The sequence below is a fragment of the Carettochelys insculpta genome, chromosome 3 (assembly GCF_033958435.1).
Source record: "Carettochelys insculpta isolate YL-2023 chromosome 3, ASM3395843v1, whole genome shotgun sequence".
Lineage (NCBI taxonomy): Eukaryota > Metazoa > Chordata > Testudines > Carettochelyidae > Carettochelys > Carettochelys insculpta.
In genome coordinates this window covers 62,343,997-62,357,118 of record NC_134139.1, presented here as the reverse complement: position 1 = coordinate 62,357,118, position 13,122 = coordinate 62,343,997, and the positions used below count along the sequence as shown (strand labels likewise).

General features: G+C 42.4%; 1 protein-coding gene across 2 annotated transcripts in view; it reads right to left on the bottom strand.

Annotated features, from left to right (window-relative positions):
* Positions 1 to 13,122, bottom strand: part of PTPN14 (protein tyrosine phosphatase non-receptor type 14) — a 161,593-nt gene that overhangs the window by 37,997 nt on the left and 110,474 nt on the right. The window contains exons 4-8 of one of the 2 annotated variants that reach the window (XM_074989972.1): positions 10,061 to 10,158; positions 6,893 to 6,960; positions 3,219 to 3,289; positions 2,236 to 2,323; positions 510 to 598 (exon numbers count right to left, since the gene is read on the bottom strand). In XM_074989972.1, coding sequence (XP_074846073.1) covers positions 510 to 598; positions 2,236 to 2,323; positions 3,219 to 3,289; positions 6,893 to 6,960; positions 10,061 to 10,158 — 414 coding nt within the window. Of the gene's footprint in view, positions 1 to 105; positions 206 to 509; positions 599 to 2,235; positions 2,324 to 3,218; positions 3,290 to 6,892; positions 6,961 to 10,060; positions 10,159 to 13,122 lie in introns of those variants that run through there. The other variant, XM_074989973.1, reaches the window with a different exon arrangement.

Here is a 13,122-nt window from a genome sequence, read left to right as displayed (position 1 = left end):
CCTAAAATTCAGCTCCTTTATCCTTACTGGGACACGTAAATAATCTCCAAAATTATTTGTATAATGGGAATGCTGACAGCCACTGAACCATACTGTAAAACCTACATATAATGGAAACCACTGCAAGCCAGGAGGTGCTCCAGAATCCGCATAAGGCAGTGGCGCACACCTGGCAGTCCCCTCTGAAGTTTAATGTATTTGCTTTCTGATGAAAGAAAAGAACTGAATTAAGCACAAGCTTATCCTAGAAAGGCAAGGGGGAAAGACGACAGACATCAAAATCTCACAAGCAATTCAAGTGTACGTGAGAGTCCCTTGCCTCTCTAGCCATCATCCCCATTCACAGACTGTACTGCACAGATTCTTATGGCCAAGAGGCCAACCAAGTACTACTGTACTCAGAAATAGTTACATTGAAGCCACATGGGATGCCTAAGTCACCAGGGGAAAAAAGCACTGCATCCTGTAATAAGGGATTCAATCTAAAGGCAGAACTCTCTTGATGGTACCTGTATATTACTGTTGGCCTTCCAATTCTATTTTTTATGAAGATTCCCATGAAGAAAATGCCAAGATGCATGTCATTTCCATGATTGTCCTGCACAAGAGCCACATAAAATTTGTTAGTTAATACAGAAACAGGTTTTACATGAAGAATGCCCATGGAACTACAATAAAATGTTTACTCAAAATCATCTCCTAAGATATACACCACATCAGGAATTCAGGTGTTTATCTGTAGGTTAGCTAATCAAAAACATCCCAACCTGTATAGCAATTGGTTCTTATTTTCAGAGTATTGACACAGTAATTCAAAATAAGTTTCTCATGAATGTAAGTCATGTGGCTAAAGGATGACTGTATGGAGAAACACAAGAGAAATTAGTGTGCTCTAGCAGAATAAACGCTAGACAGAGTCTTCTGGGGCTACAGACAGAGTCTGAAATTCCTGCATTTGAATTCATCCTATATGGATTTAAACAATTCACGCGACCTCCTGGAGACAGATTTTTCAGACTAGTTTTAAATGGGCTTCCATTTTGATAGGTGCAAATACCCGGGGACTCAGTTTAAGCAGCTTAGATGTCAGTGCATCTGATCCATGGGTACAGCCAGAGCTGGACGCCGGGGTAGGGGGTGGTAAGCCGGAGCCACGTGGGGTGGAGGTAAAGTGGGACAGGGGGTGTTTGAACAGGGGCCGCTTGGGACAGGGGTGTTTGAACCGGGGCCGTGTCGGGCGGGGGGTTTGAGTTGGGGTTGGGGGGGAAGCGAGATTTTGAGTTGCACTTAAGTTGCGTTAGTGTAAGTTAAGCACAACTCAAAATCACGCATTGAGGGATCATTGTACAATGGTTAAGTGACTTTTTCCAAGAGTAACTCAGCAAGTCAATGGCAGAGCTGGGATAAAATCAGGTGGCTTGATTCTTCGTTGCTGTACTGCTGATTCAGTCATTTACCACTACACAAAATGGATCTAAAATTCTACTACTCCAATTTGGTAATGCTTTTCTCTAACTTTACACATACGCACTCAAGGTGCTAGAGAGTGAACAATCAGGTCTAAGATGTCCAGATTTTGAATCCTTCATCTATCAGAATCTCTCTCTATCTTCTGGTAGATGACCAGATTCATGCTTCATTTGGATGTAGCCATATTGTTTACAATAACATGAGTTATATACATCACTCTATAACACACGGGCCGTTTCTACACAGGCCACTTTCTTTGAAAGTGGCATGGTAATACACGGCCCGAAATATGCTAATGAGGCATGGGTGCAAATTCCCCATGCCTCATTAGCATATGGTCACGTGATTTGGAGTCCAGAAGACCATTCTTCTGGACTCCAAAATGCCGTTTAGAAGCGTGGCCCCTGGAGGGTCTTCCGGAAGGAAGTCTTTCTTCCAGAGGCCCCTTCTTCCCAAAACTTTTCAGGAAGAAGGGGCCTTTGGAAGAAGCACTTCCTTCTAGAAGCTCCCCCGGGGCTGTGCTTCTACGTGGTGTTTTGGGGTCCGGAAGAACGGTTTTCCGGACTCTAAATCACATGACTGTATGCTAATGAGGTGTGGGGAATTTGCACGCATGCCTCATTAGCATATTTCGGGCCGCATATTACCATGCCACTTTTGAAGAAAGTGGCCTGTGTAGAAACGGCCATGGTGTCTTTTTTCTTCGTTTGTTTAAATTGAGGTTGTAAGATGGCTACATATATAATAGTAAATATAGCCCCATACCTTCACAGGGAAACTTTCCTGTCCAAATCCTTCAAGACGTTCCACTTCACTGATGTACAGAAGCTCAGCTTCAGCTGCTGGTATGCCACTACAATTAAAATATAAGACAGTAAGAAATTGTTCAAGATAACAAACCACCTTAAAGCCAAAAGCAGCAGATCCAGCATAGTCAGGATCGACTCATTTTACATACTACCGAGGTTCTGAAGAAAATACACAATACAATTAAAACAGATCATCACTTATCCAGATGGGATGGACTTTTGGTTTATTATCTATATAGTCATTAGTAGGAGGTAGAAAGCATGGGACAATCCTAGAAAGGCACAACCTGCATGACAAAGTTATTTTCTACTCCAGTGTCTCAAAACGACTTGCAACTAGAGCTGTTTCATATTTGCAAAATTTTGTGACAAACTGATTAACTTTTTGTACAGACTATCTAAAAACCCAACTTAAAGCAGCAGAGGAATAACTATATGGTCAGCGTACCCTGTAAGCTGTGCACTAGTGCAGCTGCTCAGGAGAAATTCAGATGATTAGCAGAATGCCAGCATCTAGGTTTTGTGTTTCTATTCGTGGTGCACATTCGCTCGTGCCTCAGTGCGCATAACAAAATTTATTCCACACACACAAAAGATTAGAGGGCACATTGCATATGGACCAGTTTCCTATGGCTGATGAAAAGAGACCAGACCAGTATCTTAAAATTTTAAAATAAAAAATAATATATGGAGATATACCTATCTCACAGGGCTGGAAGAGACCTTCAGAGGTCATCAAGTCCAGTCCCTGCCCCCTCAACAGGACATATCACCATCGCTGACAGATTTTTTTTTCAAACTATTTGCCCCAAACCCCTAAACAGCCTCCTCAAGGATTGAACTCACAATCCTGGGTTTAGCAAATCAATGCTCAAACCACTGAAACTATGACTCCCTGCTGAGTTTGGGGTTAGGGGCTTACTCTTACTTGGGGCTCACCTGTGAGTTTTATGTTCCTGAGCTACCTTTTGAGTCAAATCTTCCAGGATTGCTTCATCTTGAGTCCAGTCCTGTAAGAACACAAACAAGAGCACTCTGTTTATTGAGGGATGCTGATCACGAAAGAAACAAAGCACAACACAAAACCCACAAATGGTGATGATGTAAGTGCCATGATGTAAGTTGCCACATTTCTTTATGCTTACAGGAAAGTGATAGTATTTTATTCTGATTGCAATGGAAACCTGAATTTGTTTCTTACTACCCATTTTTTTTCTGAAGCCAAGGTACCATAACTTTAGAGAAATCTTGGAAGGTTGGGAGGAATGGAAATAGTAAGGTGATTGTTAATTCAAAATAAGAAGGGCCCAAAATTTCTTCCCAAATACAAATGAGAAAGACCTCTCTATTTTCTGTCAGCAATAAGTGGATGTTAAGTTTGCCTTGTTTTCAGCACACATAGAGGAGGAAATTGTACATTTTGTACATGTGGAAGGGTGTGTGATTTATTCTGAAATCAACTGGGAGCCTGGTCATAGAATCAAAGAAAAAAAATGGAAAATAAGTTACCTAGCAAAACCGCAAAAGTTATTATATTCATATAAAAATATGCCTCCAGGCTGTGTGTACTGTATTTAGCTAAACTGCCTGTCTCTTGCTCAATGCTGCCTTCCTGGAATATTTGCTTCTGCTACAGAAAAATGTGAATACGGTAGCATGCTAATGAAAAATGGCCTGGTACATGCCTGTACACAGCCACACACCTGTGGGGTGTTGTGTACATTACTTTGTTCTTTTCACTGAAGAAATGCCATTGACCCATAATGGAGCTTCACAAGATCAAATACAGTCCAAATGCCGCCACCCCTCCCCCATTTATCAGCTCATTGTGATCATCTATTTTTCAGGAAAACAAGGTTCCACTGAGACCTCATCTACTCTCAAGAACTGTGCAAATGTCCCCAACACTGATCCAGCACTGGGGCAGCCATACAACAGTCAGCAGCAGCTGCAACGCTAATGTAGGGATTTTTACTATGATGTTACCTAAGCCTGCCCAGAGGAAGGGACAAAGGGGAACAGGAGGCAAGTGGAAGCTAGAGAACAATATGCTCCAAGGGCAGCTGCTTGGGTTGGAAGCAGCAGCAATGCATCTCTTCAGCTTTGGAAGATGTCTGTACTTACGCAGCACCTAGAACAGGGGTGGGGAACCCCCAGCTTATGGTCCAGATCCAGACCACAGCTTGTCCAGATCTGGACTCCAAGGCGTGGGGTTCCCCCTCAGGGTATATGGCCTGTGGTGAGTGCAGATCCCTGAGGGGCTGGATCCGACGAACCATGGTCTGGATCCAAAAGGTGGGGTCTGCAGGACGCCAGGAGAGCAGGAATTGGCTCCAGACTCTCCTGCATCACCACTGTTCTCCCAGTCAGGAGGAGCGGCAGAGGCCTGGGCAGCCTGCCTACAGGCCTCCTATTGCTGCTCTAACTGGCCAGAATTCTGGACAATCAGGCCAGCAGAGAGTGGTGCCTGGGAGCAAAGAGGCAGGGGGAGCAGCGCCATGCGCATCCAAGAGTGCTGCAAAAGTAAACTGCACCTGTGTCGCGCAGTCCCCATGCCCCCAGACAGCTCCTGAGCCCCCTTCCATCCTGACCCCACACTCCCACCCCATTCCTGCTGCTGCCCTTCCAGATCCCTCATCCACCCCTTTGTGCCGACCCCACAACTCACTCCCACACCCTCCTCCTGCACCCTAGTGCTGCCCCTCCCCTTACAGATCTCACAATTTTTCTCACCTAGACCCACAGCCCCAGCCCGCTCCTGCACTCCCCACCCCCCTAGACCTTCCATCCCTCTCCTGCACAAATCACCTACCCACAGCCTGCTCCTGCTCCTGCTCCTGCCCCTGCACCCTCCCTCAAGCCCAAACTGCCTCCAGCCTACTCCTGAACCCTCCCGCCCATGCAGATTCCATAGCCCTGGCACTCATATAGTGGGGACCACATCAGTGAGAGAGAGAGAGAGAGAGAGAGAGAGAGAGAGAGAGAGAGAGTGTGTGTGTGTGTGTGTGTGTGTGTGCGCGTGCGCGCGCGCATGCGTGTGCGCTTCTCCCATCTGTCTGATTTGTCTATAGGGCTGTGGCCCCCAGGCCAAAGACTGTTCCCCATCCCTGACCTAGAACAATGGAGCTCTGGCCTGTGACCGGGCTCATAGGCACTACAGGAATACAATAAATATAATAGTAGTAGTAGCACCAGCAACATAGGAGGGAGGTAAGAGACGGTGTGATGGCAGGTCCAAAGCAGAAACTGACAACATAGTCTAAACAACAGAGGGCAGGAACAGATTTAAAAAAAAAAAATGGTGTCACCTGATAGGCCCAGTTCAGAACAGTGGGTTTAAAGTCTCTCATATTATCAAGAAGTTTAGCTTTATATCCAAAATTTGAGATCAATCTGTATTTTTTCTGCGGACAGAAAACTAATTGCAGTGTATTGTAAAAGCTCAGTGGCAATGCAGTCCTCTGAAAGGGGATGGGGAAGCATCCAGTGGTACATTCACTGCACAGCTCTCCATCCACAATGCGGCCAACATTTTCCTCTGGCTCTTCCCTACAAACAATACTCCTCAATGAGTAACACCAAAAAAACTACTAGTAAATGGTAAAAAAGGCCTCTTGAAAACAAGAGCACGGCTAGCCACCCTACATTTGTTGCTCAGCGCAAGTTAAATACCATCTGGTGTGGCAGATGCAACATATGGCTTCTTACCCCTATGTAAGCTCATTTCCCCTTCAACCCACTTATAGTTTTCTCTCAGATACTTCAGAATTCACAGCACACATGACCGATGCTCAATTTCTCAACCACTCAAGCTGTCAGATGATAATGCCTATAGCTTTACAATCCCCATACATTCAATTTCAGCTGGGGAAGAATTTCATGATCAGAGCCCAACTGCTGAAATTTTATGAAGATTGAGATGAACTTTTGTGGTTGTTGGCTGGTTTTAGCAAAAGCCTAGTTTAGCCTCAATGCGTTTTTAAAGTTATCCATTCACCCATCTGTTGCTTATTGGTATGGAGTCATAGCTGGTACCCTTTATCTGATTCTCTCTTATGGCAGCAGTTTTACACTTCTCTGCAAAATTTATTAATAGACATAAAATAGTTCCTTGAATAACAGAATGATCTGACATAGAATTGATAATTTCAGATTTATATTTGAATAACTTTTAATGAACACTCACTGTGGTCAAACTCTGAAGTCCTGTTTTACCTGTTATGTGGGCTATGGCTGATCCATTTTGGTGGAATTTTTTCCTCAAGTATGGACTGCATGTTTTGCCCTGTGAGACTGCTTTGTAATATGGGCCAGTCCATTCATCCCTTGATTTACTATATTTATTGCAGTACCGCTCACAGACTCCCATCAGGAATATGTTAAATACTGTATAACTTTATGCTTTGCTCAAATAAGTATATTTATTCTACTGAAATCTGTTCCCACAGGTGAAATAAGCATGAATAGAGCCCACAAAGGGTTAAATTTGTGCTTATTTTACTCATTTAAAAATTAGCCCTAACTTTTGATTGCACTATCAACAATGCCATCTCTAAAGGATAAAGGAATTACTGAGAGGAAACCATGAAATAGAGAGGAAAAAAATAACTCACCATAGGAAACAGGACATATTCTCGGAGGAAATCATGAGATTCAAACTGATTATAGTCACCAAAATCCGCTGGAAAAAACAACATCACATTTATTCATATTAGATGGCACTTTCCACGGATACTAAAGCCTCAATCCTACGAACCTTTGACTCACATGCTTTACTTTCAGTGTCTGAATTGTCTCACAGAAACCAAGCGTCTATAGGACTGAGGCTTTGAACACCAGTTTAAAAAATCACCTTTTAAAATAAGTGTCCAGGTTTGAGAAAAGGGCTTACGGACAGTTAAGGACTGACTTGGCACAAGTACACAAAGGAACCTCTCCTTTTGTCTTGTTCCATGGCCAGCCTCGATTGCAGTGCCCCACTCAGGGGCTTCTAACTCCTCACTGGCTCCGGACAGCCCCAGAAAGAACTGGGGTGGCCTCTGGTAGGCATTTTGCTTTTCACAGCTTCCATCCTTTCCTAACACACAGTACAGTGAGGCCTTGAACATTTCACATAGGTTTTGCTAAAAAGACCATAAAAGACCTGTGTGAAAGGTGCTAGATTTAAGGCTGAAATCCCCGAAAAATGAACAATATCAGTGAACAGTACAGGTTTATGTTAACTTGGGATTTTCCTTCTCATCCCAGACTGAAAAATACCAGACTAGCCAAAAGCGCCTGCCATGTGAGCTAGGCTAATGCTTTATTCCCTCATCCTAGGAATTCCCTCTTATTTTCCCCCTTTCCATTTCTATCCATTAAGGAGCTGAAACAAACTTGGCACTCACAGCATAACTCTTAGTCATCCACATGCAACACTCAATAGATTGTTATTGTTCAAATGTTCTTAAAATAACACGGTTTTGAAAGCGCTTGCTAAAACTAAAATGCTTTTTTAATACCCCCCTGCCACCACCAAACAAAACAAAAAAAAAGCCACATTTGTATCTATTTTTTAAACATGCAACAATTTATAACTAAAGAATGAGTTTGCTGGAAAGTTATTTGATTTTAACTGAACCAGATCAAACATCATCTACACAATCTAGTATTGCAGAAGTTGGAAATCCCCACCATAAATCATACGAGCCAAACATTCTTGCAAAGCTTTTAGACAATTTCACATAGTGCAGGATGCCAAACATGCTGCTTCATTTTTTTTTTCACCTCACGAAGTTATACTTAAGCACAAGTGAGGAATCTAAATGGACATGAAATACATAAAATTAACAGTGTCTTCCAAGTCTCTTCACTGGATCATGTGCAAAAGATAAGGGAGACTTATAAAGTGTCATGAGTAAAACAACAAAAATTGGAGTACATGCCCAATGCAGCTGTCTATCATGATAACAGATTATGCTGAAAATGCACAACAAAAGAAGTGATTACTACTCAAACCAGTTGTAGAGACAGGAGAATGGGCAACTATATGGTAAATGAGGCCTGCAGAAAGCCAGTGGAAAGGTCCCAAACTGAGACAGTGTAAATCCAATTTGGTGTCTGCCCATCACCAATTCTTGGCCTTGTACGTCAGGCAAACTTCATTAAACCTTACTGCAAAATTCAGGGTGGACATACCTGTTCAATCATACTGTATAAAGTATTTCATGGTCATGGTCACCAGTGAACATTAGGGTTTGTTTCTGAATAGCCAGTAGGAAATTACAATGATATTTCTACCAGAATGGGCAAAGACACTAACTTCTTTAATACTACAGGCTGAAATTCTCTAGTCTGGCACCCTCAGGACCTGACCAGTGCCGAATGAGAGAATTTGCTGGACCACAGAAGGTCAATATTGTCCAGCACATTATCAACACTTTCACTGCTTACTGGGCTCTGAGAAGACATTGAAATGTACATCAGAGCTAAACAACAGCACAGAACACTGGGAGCCGGGACTGGTGGCTATAAACAAACTTTATGGGACCATGGGAAAAACATGGCCACACCCATGATAAATGGCAGTATGGCTAACTAAAATCATGCCAGATTACGGATGGTGCCAGGTGAGAGTGTTCTGGATTACAGAGGTTCAACCTGTACTATTATTTGCTTATTCCACAGCTTTCATCTTGAGCTTTCAAAGTGCTCTGTACTGGTGGATATTAGTATTCCTAACCTGAGGCAAAGAATAAGTTAATGACCTGATTTTCAAGGCAGTGAGAATCCATAATTCCAACTGATGTCAGCAGAGATGGAAGATACTCAGCAGCTCTGAAAAATCAGTCCACACGAGACTTGCAAAGGCCTTTGGGCAAGTCAGTGGCTGTCACGTGTAGTACACACATTCTATACTGCTTGTTCCAACCACTAGACCATGCAAAAGTGGAAGTTCCAGAAAGCCACAAATTTCATTTCAGCAAACAGAATGCTCCACAAATCAGCAGAGACAGGACGGTCACACGTAAAAACAGGTTTAAAAAATGTCTAGGCACCTGCTGTACCACAAAATCTTTCATTTATGACAAGTCAGTAACTATGTCCTAAATATTATTTGTACATACAACTCCCTGATCTGAACATCTGTATTCTTTTCAGAAAGCACATCTGTTGGATCAGGCTCTGAAATTCTGACTATTAAAGGTGTATTTAGAACTAAACAGTCAGACATTCTAATCTAAAGCATATTTATTTTTCTGTATTACAAGTATTCTTTTGGTCTCTCTCTTTACTAGGCTCAGACTAAAATTGCAACAATAAACAGCTATAAATTAACAACAATCCACATAACAATAACCACTAACATGCACTCTATAGCACTTCTAATAGAAAGTGCCCACGATACAAAAAAGTGAAATTTTAATTAAAGGAAAAATTAAAGCTGCAATTACTCTGACTGAAATGGAATTACATTGAAAACAGAATTTGAAAAACAGCTCCCATCATTTCTGCAAAGCAGTTGACTATTATTGAAAGAAGAATTCAGATTTGTTGTTAAACCAGAAAATGCAACAATGGATCAGAACAATGTTTAAATGTCACCTACGATCCAATCCGTCATTCTACACTGAACGTACAAGTAATTCATCAGAAGCTCAATCCTACTCCTACTGAAGTCAATGAAAAGACTAATGAGCCTTACCACAAGTTGGACTGGGCCTAATTAGTGTCAAATGAACACTTGAAATTAAATGTAGAGAGCAATTTTGGAAGAGGTCTACCAGGCAATTAAACTTTACCTTGCACAGCTAAGCCAGCTAGCCGGATCCCCTGATCCAACGAAGAACGCAATCGACCATCAAGAACATCTTTCTTCACTTGTAAGTAATACTGATACCTGTAAATAAGAGAAACAAAACAAGACAAAAGTTTATATACTTGGATGTTTTCTAGAGAACAAAGATTACTGAAGACAGAACATTTTTAGGGCAAAGATTGTGTACAATTGTGCTTTGTATTTTGGTGTTGCAGACTCCACACATACAATTTTAATTACAGAACTTTAAATATATAGGGTAGAACCACCAGCTGATCCCTATAATGACCAGTGATTGTACAAATCAGAATTCCACTGGACCACACAAGTAACAGCTTCTGGAATTACATCCACCTACAAATTCTGCAGATGTAACTGAAGAACATACATCCCTGCATGCAGTATTGTTGTAGCCATAACCCAGGATGTTAGAAAGACACAGTGGCACAGGTAACGTCTTTTTTTTTTAAACCAACTCCTGATGGTGAAAGACACAAGCTTTCAAGCTTTAATGGAGCTCAGACCTGAAGAGGAGCTTGGTGTAAGTTTGAAAGTATCAGAGAGGTAGCCGTGTTAGTCTGTAGCTTCGAGAACCAGAAGTCCTGTGGCACCTTATAGACTAACAGATATTTTGGAGCATAAGCTTTCGTGGGCAAAGACCCACTTCATCAGATGCATGAGTGAGGAGGGGGGGAGGTTTCAGAGGGGTATTTAAAAGAGTGGGGTCCCAGTAACAGGGAGGGCCAAAGCTGACAAGGTCTATTCAACAAGGTGGACATGGCCCAGTATCAACAGTACTTATCAAAAGAGATAAAAACAAGTTAGTTTGAAAGTATGTCTCAATGTACATCTGGGCACTCTCAGCTCACATGCAACACAATGAAATTAATCTGAGATGAAGGCACAAACAGAATATGCAGGATAACAGGAAATGAAATTAGGCCTGTTCTACACTTTTTATACAGATGTGTAGCCATACAGTTGTTTCAGTTAGGGGCGTGATTTTTACCTAAATAGGTAAAATTTGTACAACCCTTCCTAGTATGCCTTATACTGGTATAGTTTATTCTTCTTCCTGTTGAAGAAGAGCTATGCTTGTATAAATGCATCTACACTAGGAGAATCTTACTGCTTTTATTTTCTAAAGAAGTAAAATCTGTTTGTGTAGACAAGTTCCAACAGTATTTTAAAAAAATCCTGGTTCAAACAGTAAGGGCAAGTAGCTCAATGCGTCATCTGATATTTTTGCATATCTAATAAAACCGTTCCCATTCTTCCAGAGTGAGTGCCCCAATCAGCACAAACGAGATTCAGGATCTTGCCACTAGACAGCACCCAAGTTCTGACCAGACCTACGTTCTCAGGGTTACAGCAATAGTAGCAATCCACTTAAAACTCTTCAATCTAACAACTTGGGGAACTAAAGTAGGCTGGAGTATGGAATTTTCTGGACCAGGATTGTTTGCCATAATGAAGGGGGCTGCACATGGGAATGTGGGGTCTGGAAGCACAGGAGCACACTGTAAGCGGGGTGATGGTGTGGGGGCCTGGGAGCGGGGATTTAGGTGTGCACTGGGGTGGACATGCAAGAGCTGGAAGGAAGGAGAGAGGGTGCAGAAGCATGCCAGAGGTGAGGGTATGGCGTATCTGGGAGGGAAGGAGAGGGCGGCGTGCTTAGTCGGCACCCTGCTCCCAGGGGCGCACACACAGCTCTGCACCCCCCGCTATACACCCTGTCATTAAGGGAGTGGTGAGGAAAAAGCCTACAAACCAGTGCTTTGCTGCGCTGCCATTTCCCCAGCTGCTCCCTCCACCCTTGCTGGGGTCTGAACCACAGGTATTCCTGAATCAGGGACACACGGCGTTTCAAGTGTCCTAAAGTTATGATCCAACAGGCCTGTTCAGCGTACAGCCCATTTTCATTTCCTTCACTTTACAGAAATTCCCCTTCGAGCTAAATTTTTACAAATTTACTTAAAGGCAAAGTTGAATTTGGATCAAATTTTTAGGAAAACCTTTGCAGATAATTTCAGGTTACTAGAATTTTTTTCAAAGTTACAATATTGCCTCCAATCTCGAATTTAAAACAACACAGTGATAGCGTGGCCTGGAATTCAGCATACTGTGCAGAACACAGATAATCTGAAATGGCACCAGAACCAGGCAGACTGCCAGATTTGCCTTTGATGTCAGCTTAAATGGAAATAAGGGGACACTGATCATAATTTCATGTTCTGACTGGTAGTTCTGTCACTGATTTCAAGATTTCAATCACAGGTGCTGCAAAAACTAGATACATATGCCACACTGCAGAACTGATGAACAGCAGCAAACATGTGAAGATACTAGAGTTACTGCACCAGAAATTATGATTTTTGGTGCCTCAAATTTCTAGGTGCTCAACTTGCAGCACCACTAAAGGGCATGACTTTAGGAAAGTTCTTAAAACCCACCAGTTTCTTTTACGTTACCTCACACTGAACAAGCACAATACACTTGAACCGGCTGTTTAAGTGTATTGGAAACATGAGCAAATATTACAAAATAAATTAATAACTGATCTCATCACCCAGGAGCCAGTCAGGTTTAATATATGCTACCCATTTAATCCAGTTCAAAAGCATGCCACATGTTGCTTTATACAAGTGCTGTACAAAAACATTTAGGTCAAGATGTCAAAAAGTTGGGGCATGGGAGCAGGTGAGGGTGATCCAACCAGGGACCAAATTTGGTGATAAACTCTGATCACGTGCCACCTAAGCTAAGAAGAATCCTTATTTAGGCCCTGCTTCAAAGCCCACTGAAGTCAATGGAAGTTTGTAAGTACGATCACTCCCTAGGACTCTTGTGCAAAAGGCTCTGTCATTACTGCTGATGTTATTTCTACTAGGCGGTCACCATTTTCTTTACAAATACTTATTCTCAGAATTTTCTAACTTGACCACAAACTAGTGTGACCAGGTGTCTGGTTTCAACTGGAACACCCGGTCAGTGGTGCAGGACAGCTGAGGCAGGCATTGCAACCAGGAAGCATCCACCAGCTCT